Consider the following 17,232-nt stretch of genomic DNA (forward strand, 5'->3'; position numbering starts at 1 on the left):
ACTGTGAGGAGGACGGGGTCACGAGGTTCATCGGCTGGTTGGACGTTCTCTAACGTGGAGCATACGGGCTCAGAAGGATCTCACCTGCACACGGAAACGTATTTTAAAGCATGTAATTCCAGGAAAGCAGCAGGAGTATCAGTGTCAGAGGCAGATCATCTTTCTGTCTCTGACATCTGATCCTTTCACCACAAACATACCAGAGCTATCGTCCCCTCATGGAGACAGAGTAAAAACACGTGCACTGTACATTCCTGTTTATTTTAAAGATCCCTTCCAGACATTTAGGGCGCACTCCAACTGTCCAGCCGTACCGTGCCCAAACAGGTTTCACGGCTAAAGTCTGGTTCCTTTGACCAGTGTGAGTGCAACTGTACCGCGTCTAAGAGCGGCACGCTTGCCGTCCACGGCCCGTTTGGGAGAGGTGGGCTTTAGTAAAGCACGTTTGCACGTGTACGAGCACGAGCGCGCGCACGTGTACGAGCACGAGGCCTACGGCGGTTCTGAGGTCATTTCCTGTGCGCCTGTTGGGACATAGAAAAAAGAAGGAGGGACCATGCGCGGACATTTCAAACAATGGCGGTGAAAGGTTCACGTTGGTGTGATGCGGAGGTGGAGTGTTTACTGCAGATTTGGTCGATGAAAAGATTCAAAAACAGTCGACAAGACGCACAAAAACTCCGAGGTCTACGGAAAGATCTGGAAACAAAGCCACGCATCGCCATGACGTCATCAATGCGTGTGACGTGTTACGGCGTGATGACGTATAGGCAGCAAGAAGCATTCTCCGAGGCCCAGGTAGTGTGAGTACAAACGGGCCTGGAGGGGGGGACAAGGACCCTAAAGCACGGGGCACGGGACGGAGGAACAGTGGGAGTGGTACTTATCGGTTCTGTGTGCACCGTACGATTCAATAGGTTCAGATGTGGGTTGTCTCTGATTGCTCATGAGCCTTGCCTGACTTCTTTTTACCAATGACAATATGACTCTCGTTGTGATAAACTGGAACAATCGTTTAAAAAGAATTACAACAGCGGTGATTTAAATGTGTGTGTGTGGGGGGGGGGGGGGGGGGGGGGCTGCTGTGTGTGGCTGTTGGAGTTGGCTGCAGGCGTTCACATCACTGAAACTGTTGGAGCATAAAGACAAACACACACACACACACGCATGAGAACACTATTTTCTCACTCAGAGCCTACTCACACTGTCCTTTTGGCCGCGGCCAAAACCGTTTTTTCAGTTTAAGTCTAGTACCTTTAAGCCATGTGAGTGCACCCGCTCCGCGCTCAACTGCGGCCAGCGGACCGTCCACGGCCCGCTTGAAAGAGGTGGGCTTTAGCGGAGCCGTTTGCACATGTACTAGCACGAGCGTGCGCATGTGTACGAGCCCGAGCACGAGTCCTACGGCTGCGGACATTTAACAACAACAACAATGGCGGTGAAAGGTGCACGTTGGTGTGATGCGGAGGTGGAGTGTTTACTGCAGATTTGGTCGGATGAAAAGATTCAAAAACAGTCGACAAGACGCACAAAAACTCTGAGGTCTGTGGAAAGATTTGTAAACAAAGCCACACACACGCGATCAATGCGTGTGACGTGTTACGGCGTGATGGCGTATGGACAGCAAGAAGCATTGGCCGGCCCTGGCAGTGTGAGTACAAACGGGGCTTGGGCACGGGGGGGAGAGGGAGGGGGGACAAGTACCCTAAAGTCCGGGTCGCGGTCCGGGAGGACAGTGTGAGCACGCTCTCAGTGTGTTTCCCCGTCATGAAGAACACAGACTTTCTCAAGCGTTTCCTCCAAAATCCGCCTGTTTTGTGTCTTTTCTGCATGAGGCGGCTTCAACCCTGCGGTCTGAGGATGTGTGGCCCACTGAACGCCGGCTCTGCAGCATGAGTGAGCAGCAGCGGCGGCGGTGTTTTCCAGGACGTACGTGCGATCTGTCCTCTTTATCCTGCTCTCTGAGGTCAAACCGCTCTACGCCCGGGCCGAATATCCAAGAGGATTGTGTTAACTCTTCATTTTCCCTTCCTCTCCCGTCATCCCACTGAGTCACTGACCCACTTCACTTCCCCCCGCCAGCAAAAGCAAAGTGGCACGTTTCATCCCTTTATCTCTCCCCTCCTCCCTCCCTCCCTCGGCACTCTGTGTCCACGCTCTTCCCCTCCACGTGCAGGCCAGATGGTGCTCCGCTCCTTTAGCGGCTGCTGCTATTTGCAGTACCGTCTGAGGCTGCGAGCGCGCCGGCTTGTGCGTATGCAGACTGTTTACTAAAGGCCAAAACACTGCACACGCTGTGTCTGGATGTCTCAACAGCACGGCCGTAACCGGAGGCATGACAGGTTGACTGATCTGAACAGATGACTGAGTGGCTGGTTCAGGCCGCCATGTTTGATCCACTGACACATTTGTGGGGCCGCCACAGTCGACGCCTGATATCATGAGGACAGAATTACACAGAGGAAACCTGGACCGATCCCAGGTGGAGGTTGGGTAGTGGGGTGTTGTTGCCAACGCCTCAGTGGATTTGGTCTCTTCCAACATGTCCGTATATTCACAAGGCAACAAAGGTCAATGAATAATAGTCAAATCATTTCTGTTCTGTGTGTCTGATGCTCCACTGTCACAGTTTTAAACCATTAACCTTGTGAATGTAAACAAAAACCATAAATGTTACTGAGGTCTAGACAACAAAACTAAGACTAGGTTTAGTTTTGAAAACTACCTTTTTTTCTACGTCGTTCTTAAAAAGTTCCCTTTTCCACTGGTCCTGGTCCTGGTCCTGGTCCTGGTCCTCGTCCTGGGTCCCGGATCCTAAATCTCTGTGTCCACAGGAAAGCAGGTGCAGCGACTCCAAACGCTGTAGTACCCATGCCAGGCCTGGAGGTGGCGCTGTAACTGCCACAGAAATACACCAACAACGGAGAAGAAGAGACGGGGAGACGCTGTGGAGAATCCAAACACCGGAGAGTTCCTCTCCAAATCCTCCTCCATCCTAGAGACAAACGTGTCCCTGGTTCTGGTCTTAGTGGAGACTTTGGTGCTGTTCTGGACTCTGATGCACCCATCACTCTGCAGTTAGTGTCCTCATTGAGCAGAGGGGGCTGCTGGGAGCCCCTTCACTCTGCAGTTAGTGTCCTCACTGAGCAGAGGGTGCTGCTGGAGCCCCATCACTCTGCAGTTAGTGTCCTCACTGAGCAGAGGGGGCTGCTGGGAGCCCCTTCACTCTGCAGTTAGTGTCCTCACTGAGCAGAGGGTGCTGCTGGGAGCCCCTTCACTCTGCAGTTAGTGTCCTCACTGAGCAGAGGGGGCTGCTGGGAGCCCCTTCACTCTGCAGTTAGTGTCCTCACTGAGCAGAGGGTGCTGCTGGGAGCCCCTTCACTCTGCAGTTAGTGTCCTCATTGAGCAGAGGGGGCTGCTGGGAGCCCCTTCACTCTGCAGTTAGTGTCCTCACTGAGCAGAGGGTGCTGCTGGAGCCCCATCACTCTGCAGTTAGTGTCCTCACTGAGCAGAGGGGGCTGCTGGGAGCCCCTTCACTCTGCAGTTAGTGTCCTCACTGAGCAGAGGGTGCTGCTGGGAGCCCCTTCACTCTGCAGTTAGTGTCCTCACTGAGCAGAGGGGGCTGCTGGGAGCCCCTTCACTCTGCAGTTAGTGTCCTCACTGAGCAGAGGGGGCTGCTGGGAGCCCCTTCACTCTGCAGTTAGTGTCCTCACTGAGCAGAGGGGGCTGCTGGGAGCCCCTTCACTCTGCAGTTAGTGTCCTCACTGAGCAGAGGGGGCTGCTGGGAGCCCCTTCCCCGTCCCAAAGCACTCCCAGGCGCCACTTTCTCACTACATTCAGAGACTTTTCACATCTTCTTAGAACTTTAGTTTGTGCTGAGTAAGGGGAAAATAACAGAAGAATCCAAATATGGGAAAGTTTCTAAAAAGACCCAAATATTCCCGATGATGCAACGATTCATTCTTTTTTTTATATCACCGTGAAAGTGACTGAGTTGAATATTTACATCAATGTAATTACATATGTGCTGATTTAATAAACACCAACAGATGTAAACATTGGGTATGGTCAATAAAAATAATAATCCATAAAGGCTGCTTTAAAGTTCTTCTTCTGGCTCCTTTTATTAACGCTCATGTAAATTAAACGGGTTCATTCAGAGCTGAACATTAAAGTCTTTCACTGTTTTATATCAACAACATTCACCCAGACACGTTCACCTGTTTATACCTGATGTTTACATCTGTTGGTGTTTAACAAATCAGCACATATGTAATTACATTATGCACCGTTTGCTCATGTGAACAAACTATTTCAAAAACGTGTGATACATGTTTTCTTTGTCTTTGTGTAAATAATCAACAAGCCCCGCCCACAGCTTCCTTCCTGTTTGATCCAATCAGGAAGCTCCGTCAGCGTCAGTTCTCTGAGTGTCCACTAGGGGCAGGTTTCATAACAGAGCAGTGTCTCATTGAGCCCCATGTTAAACAGGCCGTTTACACAGCATCATTAAACCTGTTTAAGGACAAAAGAACATTCTAGTCTGTGTGTTTAGCTCAGATCTCCATGACAACACTGAGGGGGAGGGGCTAGTTTTTATTTTATTTGAGGTTAAAGGTTATGAATAATTAGGGGCGTGGCCTCTTGAGTGACAGCTAGCCTCTGGCCCTCACTTCTCCTCGGAGGTAAACGTCAGCCAGATGGACGTACGCCCCTCCCCCCAACGTCACATACATGCCCTTTATTGGTCAGAGGAAATGAGGCGGAGTCAAAGTCTGACAGGAGACTCCTGTAGGCGAGGAGGACTGGATCAAGTTGAGAGAACGGACCTGACGGAGACGCCACGTCTGTTTTTATACAGTCGATGTGTCTGAAGGTTGTTTTTTTAACTATTAATGTGAGAAAAATAATGAATATTTGAATCTTAGGGAATTTTTGGGTATTTTTTAGTAACTTTCACGCATTTTTCCCCTTACACAGACAATTTTGACCCCTATTTTGCCTTAAAATGACCAGACTTTTCCCTTTTTCTTGCCTTATTACACTGTATTATACTGTTTATCACTTCAAAGTAACGCCACAAACTCAGGAAACATCACCATCAGCAGCTTGAACAGTGTGACTGTGTTTACAGTTGCATTTTATTCAGTTTAGTAAGTATGACAGTGAGTGTAGCTCGGTGTGCTCTCCACCCTCGGCTCCTGTCGTGTCTTAAAATGTCCAAACTAAAGGATTTAAAGAGAATATAAAGTTAGATTCTTCTGCCTCACAGAGCAGCAGCAGGACACAGAGGACGGGACGTTCTGGACCTGCTCAATCTGGGTTCACCTGCAAACACACACACACACACACACCCACACACTCACACACATTAACACACACAAGCACACATACAGCATTCTCTACTCAACATAGTCTCTCTCTCTCTCACACACACACACATTAACACACACACACAAACACACAAATTAACACACACAGACACACACACACACACACACACACAGCATTCTCTACTCAACAAAGTCTCTCTCGCTCTCGCACACACATAAGCACACACGCACATTAACACACATGCTCACACACACATACACACACACAGACATACACACACACACATACACACACACAGCATTCTCTACTCAACATAGTCTCTCTCTCTCTCTCTCTCTCTCACACACACACACACACACACAAACACAGACACACACACACACAAACACACACACACAGCATTCTCTACTCAACATAGTCTCTCTCTCTCTCTCTCTCTCTCTCTCTCACACACACACACACACACACACAAACAAACACACACACACACAGCATTCTCTACTCAACATAGTCTCTCTCTCACACACACACACAAACACAGACACACGCTCACACTCACTCACACACACACAGGAGGGGGCTCAACACACGTGCGTGGCCTCTGCGGGCCTGTGATTGGCTGCGGCGCGTCGCTAGCCCCCGCCCCCTCCGCGCACACGTCACCGCGGCGCTCCGCAGCAGCAGCGGCCGAAGGGGAGCCGCACTGCACAGGGACGAGCAGGACCGGGGCGAGGCGGCGATCCAAGCGTGTGCCCTCATCCGTCATCGCTATGGGACTCACCGCAGCCTTCTTCCTGAACCAAGCCCTGATCCCGTACTACGTGAAACCGGTCCACCTGGAGACACGGACTATAAAAGCCTGCAGTTGAGAGAGAGTCTCTGCACCAGAGCCCGGCTCCGCTCCAGCTGAGGAGGGTCATGATGATGAGGAGGATGAGGATGAGGAGGATGAGGAGATGAGAAGTGTTCCTCCAGCGCACAACTTGGACCAGGACGTTCGCTCGAGCCTCGCCTGTGCCGGGTAAACCAGGACCATGTCTGCCGTGTGTGTGTCCGCAGTGGTGAGTGTGTTGCCCCGTCATTCACCTCCCTGCTTTGTGTTGTTTGACTCTTTATTCTAAGGACTTGCTCCAGCAGGTTCTCCCTTTAAAGGGACAGTGCATGTTTGTTTGTTTGTTTTCGTCCCGGACTCAACTTCACATCAAGTGTCCAGAATAATGTCTGACTATTAAATTATGACACTTTATTAAGATTTAACACCTCTGCAGAGTCATTGCACACCAAAGAGTCTCCACTGAGGATGGAGAGAGAGAGAGAGAGAGAGAGAGAGAGAGAGAGAGGGGCAGTCTATTGTTGCACCCTTCCTGTAACTGTGTGTCAGCTCCACAGCTGGACCTGTCAGTCACCTGACTCTAATAACAAAGACGTGGTTTGATGTGATTTCATGTATTTATGTATTTAAAGGAGAGTGCACGCTGATCAACACGTGTGTGAATGTGCCACAAAAGAGAGAATACACACAAAAACACACAACAACAACAGCAGAGGATGCCATTAACCCTCCTGTTGCCCTCAAATTAGACTAACTCCATTTATTCTTGGGGTCAATTTGACCGTTAAACATCTGGAAAATGATCATAATCAATGTGTGACTCACATTAAGTCGGGTACTTTATGTTTTTATTTAACAAAATGAAAAATATCACTGATGTTAAACTGCATGGAGGGATTTCTGTGTGTGTGTTTTAAAGTAAGTCTGTTATTTTAAGTGCTATTTTGTGTTATTTGTAACATCTGGAATGAAAGTAACGTCCGTTATCAAGGACAGCAGCGTGAATTTGACCTCATATAATATTTGAATTGTAAAATAAACAATAATAATAATGATTAAATCATCCAGATGATCAAACTGACCCAAAGGAACACCGATGTGACAAGTACATGTACGATAAGAACAATAAAAAATATATATAATCATGATAATTTTAGGTTTTTTATGAGTCGTCCCCATAAAATGAGGAAAAGTCATAAATATAAAGCAAAAAAATGTCATTATTTAGAGATGTTAAACATTAAATGGGGTCAAAATGACCCTTAGGAGAACAGGAGGGTTAAGTGACAGACGTACACCCAAACAAACATCCTTACCCACCTCCGCGAATCAGAGTTAGATTACAAAACACAGGAAACGACTGAAGTAAACAAAGAGAAATCAGTTTAACGTGAATGCATGAGTTTGTTTAGCTTGTTTTAACCATAAAGGACTTTATATTTCATCATACATGATACATAATATCCTCACATATCACAGATTAAGAGCAGGTTGTGTGTGTGTTGTGTTGTGTGCCTGTACGTGTACATGATGCGGACAGGACTGTTGTTGTTGACAGTGGCGGAGTCTTATGTTCTGCCGCTGACGTGTGGGAGATGCAGGAGTTGTTGTGTAGCCGCTGCAGCTCAAGGTCTCCTCTTCCTCAGCGAGGCTCTTTGTCTCAGAGCGGTTCGCCCCAAACGTCACGTTCTCCTTTGAGTGACTTTCCTCTTTCACCGTCACAGGAAAACCCGGTTTGAGATCGCAGTGTTTTTCTATTAAAGCAGGAGAAAGGTTAAAAACCGTCTCACTCTTTCCAGGTGAAGAGATGTGAGTTCAGTGTGAGGCTGTTGCTGCATCTGCACGGCGTGTCCTCAGGGTGATGCACGTGCAGAAGGCGTAGCTGTGTGGGGGTTACTCCAACTTTCAATTCAACTGAAGGTTTGTTTAAAGTCGGGATCGACCGATACGGATTTTCAGGGTCGATGCCGATGAGCGATACGCAGTGACGATTTGATATTTGGAGCCGATTTGACTTTTGCTCCCTCAGTTCACATCATAAAACATGTTATTAGTCTTAATTCTTTTAAAAAAAGGACCATTTATTGTACTTAAAGTTGTGTTCTGCAAGATTTTCATCTATTTAATTGTCTTTGAGGGCGCACTCACACTCTCCTTCCGCACCGCGCCAAAACACATTTTACGGGTAAAGCCTAGTGCGTTTGACCAGTGTGAGTGCAACCGCTCCGCGCATAACTGCGGCCCGCTTGCCGTCCACGGCCCGTTTGGGAGAGGTGGGCTTTTGTAAAGCACGTTTGCACATGTACGAGCACGAGCGTGCGAACATGTACGAGCACGAGGCCTACGGCGGTTCTGAGGTCATTTCCTGTGCGCCTGTTGGGACGTAGAAAAAAGAAGGAGGGACCATGCGCGGACATTTCAAACAATGGCGGCGAAAGGTTCACGTTGGTGTGATGCGGAGGTGGAGTGTTTACTGCAGGGTTTGTACATATGACTACGAAAGGTAATGCACTGTGATTAATATATAACGTGTTTATTAGAGTATAAACGTCTGGAGCAGAGCAGGAAATCAGGGGACGTGTTTGACGTTAAACCTTTAAACAGGTTAGTGTCTCTTTATCCGCTCCGAACGCACAACAAAGAGAATCTGTCCAAGCTGTGAACCGGACTACAGAGACCGATGTTTGCAAGTGAGAGTTTCACAGAGGAGGAGCTCGGTCCGTCCCGCTGCGTCCCGAACATCGACACATAAATCATCACCGCTGCTATTGTCAGTGATGAATTCAGCTCGGCTGAGTCCAAACAGAGCCTCTTTCTCTGAGGACGCACAGCAACAGGTGCTGCTGTGTGTGTGTGTGTGTGTGTGTGTGTGTGTGTGTGTGTGTGTGTGTGTGTGCGTGTGCGTGTTCGGGGAGAGCAGTACGTGCATGTAGGAATGCCTGGTGTGTGTGTGTGTGTGTGTGTGTGTGTTTATTGTGGGCCTTTCTTTAATTGGATAGTAATTACAGCGTTGTGTCTCCTGCCACACACACTAACACAAACTTCCCACCCACATATAAACGTTTGTATGCACACACCTCATTATGTAACACATGTGGTCCCTCCCACACACACACACACAGGCACTAAACTAAACAGTAGCTTGATTATTTATCTAAGTTGTGCAAAAACCTGCAAAATGTCTAAAAGACTGAGAACAGGAAGCTGTCCGAAACTGCCCCCAGTCGACTTCCTGCTCCGTGGTGAACCTGTCTGCTGCTCAACATACATCACGAGTCACAGGATGCGTCGGGTGTAGCGGTGTGGCGATGCCTTGCGGACAGACAGCTCTTCCTCTGTGTTGACAGAATGCACGAGGTGGTGTGCAGCCCGTGTGTCCGTGTGCACGCTAACGGCTTATATTGGGATGTTGTTAGGAAATGTAAAGACGCCCTAAGGTGCTTCTGCCTGTTGTTCATCTCCAGTGTCAGGTGGATGGGTTCACGGGGCTGAGGTACCGCCTGTGTCCCAGGCCCAAACTTTAGGCCGTGGTTAGAAGTGCCGTCTACGTTATGATCAATCAATGACAACGTTGTTTTGTGTAGATTTATACATCATACGCACAGAAGGCGTCAACAGGAGGCTCACTGCCTTTCACACACAAACAGAGCTGCAGGTGTCAGCAGCAGATAGCAGGAAGAATGAATAGGCAAAAAAAAGTCCTGACTCAGCAGTTTTGATGACTGACGCACATAAGCAGTCACCCAGGATCCACTGCATTAAGGTTAAACAGGAGTCTTTAAACAGACGAGTCAGCACTCTCTGTCAGGAGAGGGGCTGTTTGGGAAACGGGGTTTTATTGACAGAGAAGCAACAGCGCTAACTGGACAGAAGCAGCACCCAGGCTAGCTGCATGCTAAAGCAAAGCACAGCTACACTAAAGGGCTACTCCACAGATGTAGTGTTGCACTTCTACAAAACTTGCAAGAGACAGATATTGTGAAATTCAAAGCGGCAAAGATCGAGAAATCCAGACTTTTCGTCACTAATGTGGGGCACGCTACAAAAACACTGGATCCTACATTTACCATCATGCAACGTGTCTTTTGTCAGAGTCTCCCCGTCTAGCACGTCCCCATCCTCAGCTGTCTGTTAAAAAGGAGACCATTGAAAACACCATGTGTATTGAAACCAATGGGCTCCTTCCTTTGGGATTGACTTTGGTAATCCACTGTAATGAACTTTACTATGAGAGGAGCTGGTACAGGGGCCAGTAGGTAAGTCTTTAAGTTTGCACTCACACTGTCCATCCGTACCGGGCACAAACAGGTTTTACGGGTAAAGTCTGGTTCCTTTGACCAGTGTGAGTGCAACTGTGCCAGGCCTTGCGCCGCATGCTTGCCGTCCGCGGCCCGTTTGGGAGAGGTGGGCTTTAGTAAAGCACGTTTGCACGTGTACGAGCACGATCGGCGCACGTGTACGAGCACAAGGCCTACGGCGGCTCTCACGTCATTTTCTGTGCGCCTGTTGAAACATAGAAAAAAGAAGGAGGGACCATGCACGGACATTTAAAACAATGGCGGTGAAAGGTTCACGTTGGTGTGATGTGGAGGTGGAGTGTTTACTGCAGATGTGGTCGATGAAAAGATTCAAAAACAGTCGACAAGACGCACAAAAACTCTGAGGTCTACGGAAAGATCTGGAAACAAAGCCACGCATCGCCATGAATGTCATCAATGCGTGTGACGTGTTACGGCGTGATGACGTATAGACAGCAAGAAGCATTCTCCGAGGCCCAGGTAGTGTGAGTACAAACGGGCCTGGAGGGGGGGACAAGGACCCTAAAGCACGGGGCACGGGACGGACGCACAGTGGGAGTGCACCCTAAACACTATTTTAATAAACTCTGGGTTCACTAACTACGCTGATGATGCTTCGTTTTATGTTACATGAGAAAAATGGTCTGGGTGGCTTATTTGAGTGTATTCGCTAAAAGACACCGGGATGTTTTATGCTGGAATTTCACTTTAAGTTAGACAACAAAAAATAGAAGAAGCTGATGCTTGAAAAGGGCATTTTTTGAGTCATGTAAGCTATCGACAGGTGTCTCGGTTGGTCACATTCAGTTGTGGCGGTTGCCATCCCAACATTCACTGAACTGTATATATTGTGGTTCAAGTACGTGAAAAGGACAGTGGAAGAAAAGCAAAAGTAGTACAAGGTTCACAGTCCCCCCAGAAATCTGCAGGTGACGTCCCGGATGTTTTTCCACGATCTACAACAACTGAGACACTGGCTGCTTCAATAATGAAGTTCAAACGTGCTCGAGGCCTCACTTGCACCCAACACAAAGAGAGAGAGAGACCGTGGTGCATATTATGTTTGAACACACCCGTAAAAAACACTCCCTGATTCTCTGCTGCACCGATGCACTGCCTTCACCTCTTTACCCCTCTCAAACCAGTCCAAACAAACGCCGTCTCATGAAGTATGTGGTGCAGCCGTGTCCCATCATGTCCCAGCATGTGCTGAACAACGTGCAGACGACTGCCTGCTCACACACACACAAAAACAGGGAAGTAAGAAGAGGTTCAGGTTCTGCAGCCTAAAAAAAGACCTGACCTGATATCAGCTGTGCTTCTGTTCCGACGCCTGAAGCGAATTGGACGCTGGGCGCGCCTGTGGCTGCTGCTGGGGGTAGAATTACAGGGTGTTCTGCTCAGCCTCCAGTGTGTGTACTCAGGGTGTGTGTGCTCTACAGGAACCGGCTCTGCAGTGGTGCAGTGGTGCCACAGTGTTGCCTGTCTGATGTAAACAGAAGCTGTCTGACGGAGGACTCCACCCTCAGATGTCTGCCTTTACCCTGTGCTCCGTCACTGAGGCACAGCGGCATCGACCCAAAGGTCCACTGTGATCAACTCCACGGTTTACAATACAACCAGGGCTGCAGCGGTCCCATCGTTTTGTAATCGAGTATTTTACCAATTATTCCATCGAGTAATGGTAAAACATATGTCTGGGGTAGGCCTCTTTGGTGTGTTAACCTAACAGGGGTGTGTGTGTGTGTGTGTGTGTGTGTGTTTGTTTTTGTTTGAGTGTGCACATGTGAGAGAGAGAGAGAGAGAGAAAGAGAGAGAGAGAGAGAGAGAGAGCATGTGTTTTTACTCAAAAAGGTTTAAAGAGATTTTGCCTCGATGTTTTTTTTTAATCGAGTAACTCGAACTACTCAAGTTCAATACACCATTCATTCATTCATCTTCAGCCGCTTGTCCCTGTCGGGGTCTCGGGGGGCTGGAGCCGATCCCAGCTGACATCGGGCGTGAGGCGGGGTCCACCCTGGACAGGACGCCAGTCTATCACAGGACACATAGAGACGAACAGAGACAGACAACCATTCACACCTACGGGTGATTTAGAGTCATCAATGAACCGAACACCTGCACGTCTTTGGACTGTGGGAGGAAACCGGAGAACCCGGAGAAAACCCACGCAGACACGGGGAGAACATGCAAACTCCACACAGAAGGGCCCCAGCCGGGATTCAAACCAGGAAGTTCTTGCTGTGAGGCGACAGTGCTAACCACTTACACCAGCTTATCATGAATAGATCCTCTTTGAACGACTAACTAGTTCCAAACTAGAGATGATCTCATTGGTTTTAGCACAATATTAGAAAAGTCTGACATTGGACCCCCAAAGCAATTTCAGTCAAAAGCAACTGGACTTATATTTAGACAAATAGACAAATAACCAAGTCCAGTTGCTTTTGACTGAAATTGCTTTGGGGGTAACGACGACCTGGACACATGAGAACATTCACAGGCTTCTTGACATTGTACGTTTCTGTGTGTTGTGATGTGAAAGAATTGACAGGGATTTTAAGGAAAGGGGGTCATAATAGGATTAACCTTTGTGAGTTTGGTCATATTCTGTAGCCTCCTGAGTCCGTCCTGATCTCTGAGCTCGTCGTGTTTCACTCTCAGATCAGTGACGTTTGAGCAGCGACCGAACCAATCAGCGTTGGTTTCTTTGGTGGATTGAAGTGAAACAGAAGAGACTGTTGAGTGTAAACAACATGGAGGCTTCCACGGATGAGATGAGCAGCTATGGAGCGAGCTCGGCATCGGTCTCTAGGATGCAGTCTAGACTGCCGTGCATAAGGAGCTGGACACACCAACGTGGGGGTAAACAGGGATAACGAGAGCTCAGTTCTTATCCCATCTGGCCGTGTCTGGCTGTGTCTGGCTGTCTGATTGGCTGTTCGGCCTGCGCTTCGGGGAGATGATGTAGTTTACAGGCAGTGCGGTAAGACAGAGACACAGTTGGCATAATAAGAGAAAGGCTGGCAGCACCAAGACTGAAATTGATTCATGCTTTGCTGAGCTGCAGAGAGAGGCTGTCTGTTGACTGTGTGTGTGTGTGTGTGTGTGTGTGTGTGTGTACGCAGGGATATACTGACAAAGTGCCAGCACTGCACTTAGTTTCCTCTTCTGCTTTTTATGCCTTTGTCTGCATTTTATTTTCCTAATGGCGAAGCGGAAATGCGGTGACAAAAGACCGGTTGCTCGTGTCTGATTGAGAGGGAGTGGTGCTCACGGAGATTATCAAGCTACAACCACACACACACTCACACACACACACACACTGACCAAATGTGCGCGTCTACTTTACTGCCATAAGCCTCCTGCACTCTCCGCCTGACGTGTTGAACAGCAGCGTCCTCACTAATGATCCTCATTGGCTTAAAACCGTAGCTTCAGACGGAGCTGGATCGTCTCAGGCCAGTTCTGTGAAGAAGTACGTGCCGCTCAGTCTTCACACACCTTCCACTAGTCGTCTTCATTTATCGTGGAGGGTAAATACACGTCAGGGATCGAACCGATATCGATTTGTTTTTGGACAGGCTTAGCCGATGACTGATACGGACAGCTGATTTTTGGAGCCGATTCTACTTCTTCTTCCTCAGTTTACATTAAAAAAAACACATAATAACAAATGTTACGAGTCTCAATTTTAAACAAATGAACATTTATTGAACTTAAAAAAGGCGTCTCCAGCAACACGGAGCTGCCTGTGGATTGGGTACTGTGTGTAATTGCTTTCTGGAGAGTGAGGGCGCACTCACTATCCATCCGTACCGTGCTCAAACAGGTTTCATGGGTAAAGTCTGGTTCCTTTGACCAGTGTGAGTGCAACCGTACCGCGTCTAGGAGCAGCACGCTTGCCATCCACGGCCCGTCTGAGAAAGGTGGGCTTTTGCAAAGCACGTTTGCACGTGTACGAGCACGAGCGTGCGCACGTGTACGAGCAGGAGGCCTACGGCGGTTCTGAGGTCATTTCCTGTGCGCCTGTTGGGACGTAGAAAAAAGAAGGAGGGACCATGCGCGGACATTTAAAACAATGGCGGTGAAAGGTTCACGTTGGTGTGATGCGGAGGTGGAGTGTTTACTGCAGATTTGGTCGATGAAAAGATTCAAAAACAGTCGACAAGACGCACAAAAACTGAGAGGTCTACGGAAAGATCTGGAAACAAAGCCACGCATCGCCATGACGTCATCAATGCGCGTGACGTGTTACGGCGTGATGACGTATAGGCAGCAAGAAGCATTCTCCGAGGCCCAGGTAGTGTGAGTACAAACGGGCCTGGAGGGGGGGACAAGGACCCTAAAGCACGGGCATGGGACGAATGGCAACCCATCCTAAGCCACCAAGTTATTTTAGCGTTCACGTCCACGTCCTCACATTAAACAGTGATGGATACGCCTCACTTATAGAAACGCTTGGTGCTGTTTCAATAATAACACCAGAGCAGAGAAATCCACAGGGAGACCGTCCATTGTCCTCTAACAAGCAGAATGTTCCCGTTCACGGCTGCGTGCGTTCTCTACCAGCGCCTCACTCTGAACGTCGATGTGAATGAATGCATTGATGTTACTGACGCAACTGTGTGTCATGAGCAGCATGTTGAGAACGTGCTCTGATGTTTATGGATGAGGCTCTGGGAACAAACACAAAGAGCCAAATGGACGGTGTGGTGAAAGGTCAACGGAGCGGTGAGAGAATGGACGGCTTTATTCTTATGAGCACTGATGAAAATGGGTTTGTCTTCTTTAAACTGTTTAAAAAAAAACATTGATTGCAGTTTTCCATGTGAATTGCTTTGACGTCAGGATGTCCAAATAACTAAAACACAACCTTTCCACTTCTGAAGGGAAACTTGATGCACTGGAGCTACACTGGTGTGACCCTGACCTCATGATTCTGTTCAGTGCTCATGGATGACCAACATTAATGTGCACCATTAGCAAAATTCAACCCTCAGTGCTTCACTTTAAACCCACCAGAGCTGTTGGGTCTGCACACACACACACACACACACACAGACACACACAGAGGCTGCTAATCTCCATCCACATTTGTCTGAATTCACCAGTTTGGCCGGTAAAAACACACATTCCTGCACACAGATCTACCCGTCTCCATCTTTGTTTGTTCTCCCGTCCCTCCGTTTGGCGCTGTGGGTCCACCTCTTCCACTCCTGCGTCAGGTCGGGCAAAGCTAACATCCGTCACGTAACAGTCTTCTCGATGTGCCGTTGTTACAGACCACCTCCGGTCCGTCGACACAGGGTTAGTTTATGGGTAGCTGACAGCACAGGGTGTCAGGGAGGTCATCGTGTTTGTCACAGGTTCACTGAAACGATGGTCAATATGGATAAGAAGGGAAAAATGGATAAAATAAGAAATGATCACAGAGGTTATAAAGGAAAGTACGATGAGAGCACAAGTTTAAAGGTAAAATCGCTTAAATTAGAACATTTCTTTACCTTTTATCGGCTGGGATTGTTGATTTTTTCTGCAAAGGAAACAGTACAGAACTGTTAGCCTGATGCTCTGACATCTGTGTGTGTGTGTGTGTGTATAAACTTAGATGCGTGGGTTATTCCCCTAAGCCCAGTGAGCTGTCAGCTTCCCAGAAGAGGTGAGGGGGGATCCTGAGGACAACAACAACAACAAAAAAACAAAAACAACACCCAAGGGAAGCCAGAGTCCTCCGTTAAAAGTCTCAGCTGTGGTCGTAAAGTGAACGTTCACTGCTGGGCACGCACGCACTTACTCACTCACTCACTCACTCACTCACTCACTCACTCACTCACTCACTCACTCACTCACTCACTCACTCACTCACTCACTCACTCACACAGCATGAGTCAGGGGAGCAAGTCAAGGGAATGACGCTGGGTGAGTTTCTGAAAGAGATATTTCCGTACATTTGTCTCCTCCTCATTATTCTTCTAAAGCATGGATGTCAAAGTCAAATGCATCAGTGGACCATGACTTTAGTTATTTCAAGGAAAACATTTATCAAACAGCAAAAAAGAAAATGTCCAAATAAAAACATGTTCCTTAATATCAAGATAAAGACACAGCTCCGTGAACATGAGCCTGAAACACCCTGTTCTCATCGTCCACCTTCCCTTTAGCCGTTATTGGGGGGTGCTGAAAGTTGACATCTGCCCTGAATGTTGATGAATAATGAAGCCGAGGTAGCCCACTTGCGGCGCTGCAGTGAGTTTGCGGGCTACCGTTGCATTGTGGGTTTTGATGCGTGAAAAACACCAGCGGGCGGCTGTGGCGTGCGGGACGGTTCTGATACTAATCAAACATCATCCCAGGGGCCAAGATCATTCATTTGCAGGCCGGATCTGGCCCCTCGGCCTTGATTTTGACACCCATGATCTAGAGTGTTTTAGGTGGATTATGGATCGGATGATTACAACCATAATGGCAAAAGCGTGAACTTTGCCTAAGCGCCCCCCAAATCTTCCAGAACATTATAAACAAGATACCAGGAAGCCACTTTCCCTTGATATTTGCTGTGGATCCTTATGTTCCCCTAATAGGATTAACCTTTGTGAGTTTGGTCTTATTTTGTACCCTCCAGAGTCCGTCCTGATCTCTGAGCTCCGTTGTGTTTCACTCTCAGATCAGTCTGGTGACGTTTGAGCAGTTTGAACCAATCAGTGTTGGTTTCTTTGGTGGATTGAAGTGAAACAGAAGAGACTGTTGAGTGTAAACAACATGGAG

At 48.2% G+C, this 17,232-nt stretch overlaps 1 protein-coding gene across 1 annotated transcript in view; it reads left to right on the top strand.

Moving 5' to 3' along the window:
* The first annotated feature begins 5,884 nt into the window (after nucleotides 1-5,884).
* The window catches only part of tnfrsf21 (tumor necrosis factor receptor superfamily, member 21), a 48,705-nt gene continuing 37,357 nt past the window's right edge, over nucleotides 5,885-17,232 (top strand). The window contains exon 1 of the mRNA XM_083933989.1: nucleotides 5,885-6,395. Coding sequence (XP_083790115.1) covers nucleotides 6,369-6,395 — 27 coding nt within the window. The 5' untranslated portion in view covers nucleotides 5,885-6,368. The remainder of the gene's footprint in view (nucleotides 6,396-17,232) is intronic.

Source organism: Echiichthys vipera (genome assembly GCF_963691815.1).
Source record: "Echiichthys vipera genome assembly, chromosome: 19".
In the NCBI taxonomy this organism is placed as follows: Eukaryota; Metazoa; Chordata; class Actinopteri; order Perciformes; family Trachinidae; genus Echiichthys; species Echiichthys vipera.